Source organism: Herpailurus yagouaroundi, unplaced genomic scaffold, assembly GCF_014898765.1.
Source record: "Herpailurus yagouaroundi ecotype Mexico unplaced genomic scaffold, PumYag 141, whole genome shotgun sequence".
Lineage (NCBI taxonomy): Eukaryota > Metazoa > Chordata > Mammalia > Carnivora > Felidae > Herpailurus > Herpailurus yagouaroundi.
The window spans coordinates 63,350,813-63,362,854 of NW_024412396.1; the positions used below are offsets into that span (position 1 = coordinate 63,350,813).

General features: G+C 41.5%; 1 protein-coding gene across 9 annotated transcripts in view; it reads right to left on the minus strand.

Moving 5' to 3' along the window:
* TTC7B (tetratricopeptide repeat domain 7B) overlaps positions 1–12,042 on the minus strand; it is a 233,233-nt gene that overhangs the window by 134,550 nt on the left and 86,641 nt on the right. For 8 of the 9 annotated variants that reach the window (XM_040477997.1, XM_040477995.1, XM_040478003.1 and 5 more), the window contains 2 exons: positions 11,681–11,759; positions 5,714–5,886 (listed from right to left, as the gene is read on the minus strand). In XM_040477997.1, the coding sequence (XP_040333931.1) occupies positions 5,714–5,886; positions 11,681–11,759 (252 nt within the window). The remainder of the gene's footprint in view (positions 1–5,713; positions 5,887–11,680; positions 11,760–12,042) is intronic. The other variant, XM_040478002.1, reaches the window with a different exon arrangement.

The following is a 12,042-nucleotide window of genomic DNA, read 5'->3' on the forward strand; positions in this document are numbered from 1 at the left end:
CAGAATGCACCCCTTCCAATACTTATGGATTCTCTAGACCCATTTCTGTCCATTCCTCCCTTCTTCTCTGTTGAACCTGCTGTGGAGCTCAGGGTAGATGTCGGAATTGTGACAGTCTCCTGGTGGGGACCAAGAGCCTCAGGGGAGGTCCCAGGGTGCTTGGGTCTCAGCCTTGTGGAGTGGGAAAGCTGGGGCTCTAGACCCACAGGACATTGACTAAAGGGTACGGTGCAGGATTAAAAGGAGCAGAGAGAAAACAGGGCCCGTGGGGGGTGAGGACAAGCTCCTGGGGGACAGACTGGTGGCCAGCGGAGGGGGTAGAAGCACAGTGCTGCCGGGTAAGATGGAAGGACTGCACTGAAAGCCCAGCCACATTACTAACTCACGGGCTGACCTGCAGGCAAGCCACTCATTTTCTGACTTTGGATGAAATTTACCAACTCACTGTCTGACTCTACACAAAAGAAACAAGGACAAGAAGCTTCACTTACAAGTAGTGATCATGACCTTGCTGAGGTTCCCAGATAACAGCCCTTTCTTAAAATTTTCCCAGATAGGTGAAAAATGTCACTGTATGTGGTAGAAACCATCATACAAAAGAAATCAATCCAATTTTATCCAACTGCCGTTCATCTTTCTGTCATCTTTAGCCATTACACAACTAATGACGAGTCGGATGTCTGGAAGTCAACGGCACCATCTGGGAGTCAAAGCAGACCCTATTTAGGTACAAAGATGGCCCTGAGCACCTCCAACCTGTAAGAAAGTTATGTGTAAGTAATGACGACATCAACTCCAAGGCCCAGCAATGGTGCCTTTTATTTTGACTATGTCTTGCCTGATTGTGATACTACTAGTCCCAGGTTTGTGTGGAAGGACAAGGATTCCAAGAACGAAAAACTAATCATTAAGAGTACCTGCTGATTATGAGGGATCAGCTAGCCTGATGTGAGGATCAACCAGGCACACAATTCCATACTGGTCAACATCCCCTCATGTCAAAGAAAGAAGGGTCCTTCGTTTGGATCAAGTCCCCTGAGCTATACTCTGGAGTGGACTGGGTGAGTCCCACAAAGCATATGGCCTTGGACGAGGCCTTCTGCATTCCTGATGAGAAGACAGGCCCTCCACCATGACTGGAAGGTGGGCCATGTACACTAGAGGTGAGCCCAGGGCAGGAACCGGGGGCACAGGGGTTTGCTCACACGGCTTCAGTTCTGCCATCAGGTGGTTCTCCTGACCCTTCAAGCCCCCCATCTTCACACTTTAAACAGTGTCCTCATCTTTACCCAAAGCCTGTGCACTGGCTCTGGGAGGTTCAGACCTATATTTAGAACTCCATGATAGTCACTCTCTCCTCCTGGGCCTACAAAGGAGTTCGGCACATCTGGCTCCAGGCTTTCAATAAATGTTCTCATCAACCACTTTCTGTCACAAAAGTAGTTTTTAATCTCCCTCCTTACTTTGCATAAATCACGAAGTCGAATATGCATTTAATGATCTAAGCCACTTCAAGTGTTCTTTACAAGGAGGAATACAATAGAAGGAAGATATACCTGACATGTGTACACTAAAGGAACATGTGTAAGAATGTTCATTGCAGCACGTTCTAGAAGGAGGAGTCAGATAAACACATGAACCAAAAAAATCAGATATTTTGAGTGCTATGATGAAAAATAAAGGAGCTAATGTGATAGAATATGCTTGGAAAGGACAGTTATATACAGTGACTGGGAATCCTTTCTGAGAAGATAAAAGTTAAGCTATTTGGGCCAAGGCCTGGATGAGATGGAACCAGCCCCAACTGAGAAACAACTCCAACACACATCATGAGCAGAACGGATCAATATATTAGAATACCTATGGAATACTGTGCAATAATGAAAACAGACTCCAACTGCATGCAAAAATATGGGTGAATCTCTCAAACATAATGTTAGAAGAAGTTAAACAGAAGAGTTCTTCATGTATTATTCCGTTTACATAAATTAAAAAAAATGGGCCAAACTAATTATTGGGACAGAACTCAGGATGGTTTCCCTTGGATAGGGAACTTGGTAAAAAGTCATGAAGTTTTATACTTCTGGTTTATTTCTCTCAATGTGTGTCATGTATCAGTAAAAAGCTTACTTAAAAAATAAATAAGCAAAGATAAAAAAAAATTCCACATGGAAAGACCTAGAAGGAAGGAAGTAAAGAGGCCAATAGCATGTGCTCCCTCCCCTCTTTTCTATCTAGGATTGTCAACATCTGCTTTCCTTTCAAAATTCAAGATGGGGAGAGAATGAGCATCCTGTTTCCACTTCACATGCAGGCCACATTGACAAGGAGTGGAGTTTTCTGACAGAGCTCACTTTTCCATTATGACCAACTATTCTGAAGGGTTCTTGCGATTTGCTGGAGCTACAAGGCTCTGTGCCTCCTAAAGTCTGCTCTGTGCTCATATTTCTCATAAGAGACTGAGAAGGCGGAAGCATTTGGGACTATTGGCCAAGATGGGGTTTAATCATTATCTGTGGATCTCCTTTTTCACCTCCCAACTACCACAAATGAATTGGTGGTAATGCCCTTCTCGCCACAGGGTTGACCAATCAGATAGTACTGGTGATTAGGAAGCGCCAACACACGTGTAATCCCAACAGGCTTTCTCTGTTTACTAATAAACCAGGAATATCCCTGGGAACACACAAAACTAGAAAGCTAAAAAACGATAGTAATGACTGAAGGAATAAGGACCGTGTGGAAATTAATGAAATGGTGAACAGAGACACAATTAAAAAAAAAAAGAACAAAACTAAAAGCTGGTTCTTTGAAAAGATCAATGAAATCTGATGAAGTCTGGCTTAGCATGTGACAATTAATTAATGTAATACATTACATCAATAAAGAAAAAATGTACATGATCATTTTGATAGATGCAGAAAAAACATTTGACAAAATTAAATACCCTTTCATAAAAAAATTACTCAACAAACTAGTGATAGAAGGGATCTTTCTCAACCTAATAAAAGGTATATATGAAAACCCACAGCTAACCTCACACTTAATGGTGAAAGACTAGATGCTTTTCCCTCGTAAAATCAGGAATAAGACAAGGATGTCCACCACTCTTGCCACTTCTATTCAACATTATACCAGAGGTTCTAGCCAAGGCTATTAGGGAAGAAAATGAAATAAAAGTCATCTAAGTTGGAAAGTTAGACATAAATTACTTCTATTTGCAGATGACATGATCTGGTATGTGGAAAATACTAAGGAATCTAAAAAACTATTTGAACTAATGAACTAGTTCGGCAAGATTGCAGTATAAAAGATCGATATAGAAAATCAATTGTATTCTATATATTTGTAATGAACAAACCAAAGACGAAATGAAGAAAACAATTCCACCTATGACATCATCCAAAAGAATAGCACACACAATAAGTTTCACAAAGTAAGTGTAAAACTTTAACCCTAAAAATAACAAATCACTGCTGAAAGAAATCAAACAAAACCTAAATAAATGAAAAGACATCCCATGTTCATGGATCAGAAGACTTAATATTGTTAAGATGGCAACACTCCTCAAATTGATCTATGTAATTCCTATCAAAATCCTAGCTGCCTTTTTTTTCCCCCAGAAATGGACAAAAACTGATCCTAAAATTTATATGAAAATGCAAGGAACTGGGGGATGGGGGTGACAGCAGCTAAGAGGTACTGAGTTTATTTTTGGGGTAATGAAAATGTTCTAAAGTTGATTATGGTGATGGAAGCACAATTATATGACCATATTAAAAGCCACTGAACTATATACTTTAAATGAGTAAACTGTAAAGTATGCGAATCATATCTCAACAAAACGGTTAAAAAAAAAACCCAACTGACTGTATCTGTGCAAAATGAAATTGTGACTTAGCAATCAGCCCTGGTATGGGAATCCTCTGGTGAACCAGTAATTGCATTTTCTAGATCTGCATGTTGCCTCCATAATTCTCCTTGGACAGATGGGGAAGTTGACGTCAGAACAGTGACAAAGTCTGAGTGGTTCACAAAATAAAGGAGAAGTGGCCGGCTCTATGAGCTTTTTTGCCTTCAAGAGGTGAGGCCACATTTAATAACACCCAAAGAGACAGAGAGCTCTATCTATGTGTCCAGCTTGATCAGGGGAGGGAGTAAGAGCTGAGTTTCTCAATATACCTGGCATCTTATATACCTGTCAATTAAGAAACATAGAAAGCACACACACAAACACACACAAACATCTCAGGTCTATTTTTAGGATGTAAGTTTCACTTTAAAAATGAACCCCAAACCTGCTTCTAAATAGTTCATAATGAGGAGTCAGCATTTTTAAAGTGAGAGTTTGGGAATTGTTAGGACAGATGTTCTGTGAATCCAGATAAGGACTAAGGAGTGAACACAGGCCATGAATTAAGCAAACTCATGGTTCAACGAGGCCATAAAAAGGGGGGATTAAATTAAAAGGGGATTAAACACAAATTAAAATAAGCCTAGGGAAAAAGTTAAGAATATGCTCACTCTGAATCCATACAAGAAATACAGTCTGAACAGGAAGATGATGAGGGAGAGAAAAGCCAGGGTCAACATAAGAGGATTAAGAGAGGCTGCCTGGAGAAATGCTGTCCCCTTTGAAAATACGACAATCATTTTCAGAAGTCACACGTGTAGTATCTAGCAATACAGCAGCCTGCGCTCTCTCTGCCATTTTCCCGATTTGATTAACAACCGTGGAGGCTTCCATATGCATTCATACACGCCACCTTACCCTCATGGAGAGATTCTGAAAAGCCATCATGCCTTGTCCTCGCAGGGACAGGCAAAGATGGGAAGGTGAGGCTCTAAGGGGAGGAATCAACAGTGAGTCAACAACTGTCCCTGTCTCCTGGCCCTCTTCATGGTCTTTCCCTGCCACGTCCCCCTCCCCCAAATGGGGAGGGCCCACACAGAGACTGCAGTGGTTCCCTAGCCCACCTTCCTCAAAGGTGGTTAAGTCCCAGATTTAAAACTTAAAAAAATTAAGAGGATCTAAAAATGACATCATTTTCCAATCACTTACAAATTATTTAATTCTCCTTCTTCTTATAGATAATTCAGTTTAAAACAAATTTTTATTCATTTTTTTAATGTTTATTTTTATTCTTATTTTTGAGAGAGGGAGAGAGTGCGTGAGAGATTGGGCAGAGGGGTGGGAGGGACAGAGGATCTGAAGTGGGCTCTGTGCTGAGAGCAGAGAGCCCAACGCAGGGCTTGAACTCACAAATGGTGAGATCATGACCTCAGCCGAAGTTCGGATGCTTAACCAACTGAGCCACCTGGGCACCCCTAAAACAAATTTTTAAACAAAAAGATCAAGGAATTGCTGAAGAAAAGAAAAAAAGGTTAACTCTGGCTTACAAACAGATTTGTCGCTAATTGCTGGATAATGCTAGGTTTCTTACAATAAATAGAATGAGAATCCCAAAGACCAACAGTGATGGCTGAAAACGGTGGCCAACCACCGAAATGAGAGAATTTTCCTACTTAAAATGCCCCACTGGTGCATAGATATTTGCAGAAGTTATGAAAAATAATGAGGTATATCTATTAAATTGGCAAATGAGACTTGTCTGGTTCTCTTCTCAGAGAAGAATCTGCCCTTGAACTTCTACTCATCCTTGAGTTTTCCCCCAATCCCCTAACCTACAAATGAGGACATCAACTGCCATACTTCTCTCCTGAGTAGACGCGGGCTTTCCGAGGCAGGGTGTAGGTTTTGGTGTTTGCTCCTTTCCGGAGAGGATCGTCCAGAGGTGACTGGCAGGGTGGATCCTCCAGGGGGTTCCAGTAGCTCTGTTCACACATACCCCGCAACAAGATCTCCGCCAACTGCCTGGCTATTGTCTGGAAACACAAAGGAGGAAAGGCATAGCTATGAATCAATTTTGTATCATTCATTCACTCGTTCACTCATTCAATAAATATTTTTCAGTCATCATTTTGTGCTAGGCACAATTCCAAGACTCATGATTAAAAATTTTTTACTTCTCTGATGAAAATTATATCAGTTGGTGACAAAAAATAAAATACAATACAGCAAGATAGTTGAACCTTTTTGAAACACAAGTTCATGCCCTTTGAATGCCACCCTGCCTCTGAAACGCTAAACGTGTTTTATGCCTAAAGCAACTGAAACTTTGAGTTAAGTTCTCTCCCAAAAGCTCTTGTAACAGGTGAATTGCAAATATCTTCATCACCTCCCAACAGATCCCTGCTGAAACCCAAACTTGGCATCAACCTAGATGATGTTATTCCTGAAAAAATAAAAAAAAAAAAAAATCTCTTCGTTGATGGTAAGATGACAATCAGGGAAGATTTTTAGAATGCCTTCCCTCTTTGAAGTGCCACAGGCCAGCCCCATGGTGGCCCCATCCTGGGACTCAGCACCTGGGCACCTCGTTCCGGGCACACCCTGGGGCTTGCAGCCCAAAGGCTCCTGCTGACCTTGTGCAACAGAGAAAGCAAGGTGGGGAGCATGGCTGCTGATCAAGAGAGACCTCTTTTCAAAGCTGGATAGGTATCTCTTTTCTCACTGTGAAAACCCAGACATATCTGGGTCTTGTCATCCTGAGTTAAAAACAGATTTACTATGCTTTCCAAGCCCTCTGTCACGGAACATATAGAACAGTACCACGTAGGAGGAATGGGAAGAGGGTGTGTGTGGCATCTACTAAGAAATAGTTCGTTGGCTGATGCATATCAGTTCATTTACCTCATAATCTTCCAGAGATAAAGGAGAGGAGAAGTAAAAACAAACACACAAACAAACAAACCCACAAAATCTCTCTGAAAACAGAAGCATTGCACCTGAGGGTGGTCCAGGCTACCCCGTGATCAGCCAAAGGTGGCAAAATAAAACTTCAACCATTAGGTTTTCCCACAAGGTTTTAGCATTCTTTGGAACACGCAGAGAATGCTGATCTTCCCTGAGGGCGAGACTTTTTTTTTTTTTTAATAAATATGTTCCAGGAGAGAACTCTGCTAGGTTTTCATCCACATGAAATCTCCTAAAACACCACAAGGAAACTTAAAAGCAACCAAATCACTAGCTTAGTGGTTTCTGATGACCACTGGGTAAAGGCAAATTTTCTTAATTATTCCCAAGTAAGACCCGCTGGCTTTAAATGTCTACAAAAATGTGAAATTAAATGCACTCCTATCATCCCCAACTGAGCCATCTGTAAAGATCTCATAAGCACACAATTTTCAGGACCTGAACAGCTCCCGAACTGTTTTCTTAAACCTTCCATTATAGTTTCATTTCCATCTCATTGCAGTCATATACGTTAATGACTTCTGCTGGAAGCATCAACTGGCAGAAATAACCTCCACTCGCTATAGCTGAGGGGGAAAAAAAAAATGTCAAAGGAGAAAAAATGAACGAGGAACTTCATTTTCTGGGTATATGTGCCATGGAGGGATTCTGAAGTTATAAAAATCTCTGTCCTAAAAACAGTTTGCTTGTCCACTACTAGACAGCTCATGCGAGATCTCACTTTACCTCAGGGTATTAACCTTCCAGAGAGACTTTGAAAATAAGGTTTTGATGTAATTGCATATTTTAAGGGTGTCATTTCACCACTGCACTACCGACTAGTTTGGTTGTGGGCACTGAGAGCCCACATGAAGTTTTCAGAACAGGAGATTAAATATGAGAAATTACCAGCAACATTACCAATGTCAATCAGACCTTCTACTTTTTTATACTCAGGTTTCATTTGCTTACAGTTGAAAAGTTAACAAATTATTGGTAGCTATCAAAGTCAGAAGGAAAGAAAGGAGAGGAAGGGAGCCAGAAGCAAGTCAGGTTTTTATGTACAAATCCGTTTTGTAAATCCATTATGTAAATCCGTTTTGTATATATTTTTTAAATTGTGGTAAAATTCGCATAACATAAAATTTACTATTTTAACCATTTTGGTGTATAATCCAATGGCACTTAGTACCTTCAGTGCTATACAATCATCACCTCTATCTGGTTCCAGAATATCACCCCAACAGGAAAGCCTGTACCCTTCTAGTAGTCACTACATGCCCCCCTTCCAGACCCTGGGAACAACTAATCTGCTTTTTGTCTCTGTAGATTTGCCTGTTTAGAACATTTCATAAAAATGGAATCACACAATTTGTGGCCTTTTTGTATCTGGCTTTTTCACTCAGCGTAATGTTTCCAAGGCTCACTTATGTTGTAGCCTGGGTCAGTCTTCACTCTTTTTGTGGCTGAATAATACTCCGTTGTGTGGACATACCACATTCTGTTTATCTAATCGTCAGCGGATAGACATTTGGATCGCTTCCATCTTTTGGCAACCATAAATAGTGCCGCTACGAACATTAACGTTCAAGTTTTTGTTTGAACACCTGCTTTTAGTTCCTTGGAGTGTTTCCCTAACAGTGGGGTTGCTGTAAATGTACTGTTAAGCCCTCAGCTATGGTCTCACCCCATAGAGCTTACAAAGCAACGTTTCCATCTCCTAAGTGTGTCATAAATTTGCAATGATCAGCTGATCCTTGAGGAATCCTATGGTTATGAGCGGTATTAACTGGACAAGCTTTCTGATGTCTAGTCCAGACCAAGATACCAGTGAATAAGCCCACCAAGCACCAAGTGCTTCTCAGCTGGGGAAGGCAAAGAATCCCTTGTGGAAATGAGAAAATAAAATTCTCGGGTCCTGCCCCAAACCTACTCAGTTGACATCTCTGAGGTCAGGATTAGGGATGTGTACTTGTTCAAAAATGTTGCTCACATAATTCTGATGCACACCTTTGGTTCAGCCCTCAAGGAATTGGAAGCAATTCAACCTAGGTTACGTGAGCCTCATCAACCAAGACCACAGGACTACTCGCGCCTCAAGTCCAACACAGACAGGAAGTGACTCCTCTCGCGTCAGCACCAACCAGTTAGCAGCTGAAAATGCCCAGGAGCAACTCCAGTCTATCCAGACTTCTTTAGGAGCCTCTTCACGGTACTTCTCAGAAAAAAGAGGAAAACTAATTGAAAAGACTTCTCTCCCTTCCTGACATATCTTTATTCAGAATCCCACCTCATAGGATTTTTATAAGTTAAAGTACATTGATTTCAATACCACAAACCTTAGGCAATGGTGGAAGATATTCTCTAATTCTGTGAAAAATAATGTTGAAGCAAACAGCAGGCAGATCCCCACAGTGCACTCAATGCACTCGCATCTTCTAGTGGGGGAAAACCATTAATCTCCTTAATAAAATATATATGCTTTTGAGTCAACAATATGAACAAATGCATCATATTTAAGCAATCTTGAAAGACTGGATTTTTAATCAGCTCTTAAAACAATTATAAGAACACTTGCCAGTATAATCAGTTACTTTAATTGTGCTGCCAAATCTTAAAAGAACCTGTTCGTGCTGACCAGGCAAGGAGTGTTCTGAAATGTTGGGAGGAGGTCAATCTGAGAGAAAAGACATTTGGCACTAATTTTTATCTATACTTTTTCAGGGTTTTGTTTTGTTTTGTTTTGTTTTCCCTTAAAGAACTCTACAAATCAAAATGTCTAGTTTGAACTTCTTAAGGCACCTAAAAATCCCATCAATATATAAATAAATCTCACAGACCAGGTGAAGTCTTGGTGGGGGGTAGGGGGTGGGGGGTGTAAAGTCACCCATCTTCCCTCATGCCCACTAATTCCAGGAAAGCCTCTGGCTTAGCCACCTGGCCCCATGACAGTTGCGCATCTTAAAACCCTGAAGACACCAAAAAGAAGATTCAGCCTCTCTTCCCACAACAGGAGTCTCTTGGCCTTGCCCAAGTGAAACTCTACCATGGCACGAAAAGGGGCCATGACGTGAGGAGGACAGTGGCATGGTAACAAGACAAAGGAAAGTGGAATCTCGTGCGGGGTTGTATGTGATACTCGCTTAGCTTCTGGTAAGCTCCAGACCTTCACCCAGACACCCCTTGGCTATGGCTCTGCAGGCCAAGCTATGGAGGTACCATCAATAAGTTCCCCCAGCAGGGAAAGTGTAAGGAGTAAAAGGAAGAGGGAGAACTTAAGTCAACAAGAGAGCCAAACAGCGATCAACAGCTTGGTTTATGGAACCAGCTTTTATATTTCTCCTCTGAGTTTTAGAGTCAATATAACTAATCAAACAACTAAGTGCTCTTCAGGATCTAATCTGCTTTTGCTCTGGTTAGGTTTTGGTGTGAAATCATTAGCAGACAACCGACTCCTTTGCTACACTGGCATCTGGGAGGGCTTACGTGGCCCCTGCCTTATGGGATGCATTCCTTAGGTTTCAAGAGCTAGCACTGACAATAAATACATAAAAAGATGCTCAACATCATCAACCATCAGGGAAATGTAAATTAAAACCACAATGAGACAGCACGTCACATGTACTGGGATGGCAACAACTAAAAAGACAACAGCAAGTGCTGTGAGGGAATACGGAGAAATTGGAGGCCTCGTAACTTTCGGGGGGAATGTAAAATGGTGCAGCCACTTTGGAGAATCATCTGGCAGTTCCTCCAAATGTTAAACGTAGGGTTACCATATTACTCGACAATCAAAAAAGAATGAACTCTTGCCATTTGCAGCAATGTGGGTAGAACCAGAGGGTATTACGCTAAGCGCAATTAGTCAGAGAAAGACAAATACCATATGACTTCACTCATATGTGGAATTTAAGAGACAAAACAGATGAACAGAGGATAGGGAAACAAAAATAACATAAAAACAGGGAGGGGGACAAAACGTAAGAGGCTCTTAAATATAGAGAACAAACTGAGGGTTGCTGGAGGGGTGTTGGGTGGAGGGATGGCTAAATGGACAAGGGGTTAGTGGGGAGGACACTTGGAATGGGCACTGGGTGTTATATGTAGGGGATGAATCACTGGTTTCTGCTCCTGAAATCATTATTGCACTGTATGCTAACTAACTTGGATGTGAATTAAATCATTAATGAGTTAAACAAACAAACAAACAAACAAACAAACAAACAAATGTAGAGCTACCATACGATCCAGCGATTCCAGTCCTAGGTACAAGAATGTATATTTCCACCTAAAAAATCGCATGAGAATGTCCACTGCGGCATCGTTCATAGTCACCAACTCATGGAAACAATCCAAATGTCCATCTGATGAACAGATACATGAGATGTGTTCTATCCATGCGGTGGGATAGTATTTGGTCACAAAAAGGAGTGAAGTGCTGATCCGTGCTACAACTTGGGTGAACCCTGAAAGAAGTGTGCTAAGGAGGCCAGTCATAAAAAGACCACATGGTACGTATCACCCCGTTTATCTGAAGTGTCCAAAACAGTCAGATCCATAAAAGCCAAAAAGAAATTAGTGGCTGCCGGAGGCCAGGGGAAAAGGGGAGCGTGGGGATTGACTACTGATAGGTATGGGGTTTCTCTTTGGGGATGAGAATGTTCTGGCATTAAGTAGTAGCGACGGCTGAGCAATCTTGCGAGCATACCACAAACCAGTGACTTTAAATGGGTGAGATGTATAGTGTGGAAATTAGATCTCAATAAAGCTCATGTATCTATGACAGAGGGGCAGAGGGGCAGAGGGACAGAGGGAGGGGGAGGCAAGAAGTGAGAACACCTGAAGTGCCCCTCTGGCCTCCATCAAGTTATCCATCACACTCACCATTCGCAGGTTTTGAGTTGTTCTTGTTTCTACTGCTCTGAGGATCTCTCTAAATCTCCCGACTCCTCTTGTCAAGTTCCTGTGTGCACACAGAATTTGACAGGGTTTCCATCTGGCGCGCATTAATATTAAATATTTTATACACATATTTCAATGCATTTTGTCTACATAAAAGCTGTTGGCTAGATTTTCAGCAAACAATTATTCTGCACATGTCCATCCATCTTTGTTCAACTCTGAAAAATGTGGCCTGGGATTGGTGGTCTTTTGTGCTTCCACAGTCAGATTTCCTCAAGAAAAAAAAAAATGTGAAAATCAGTTCTAAGGTATAGAAGGAAGAAAGGAAGGAAGGGAAGGAGGGA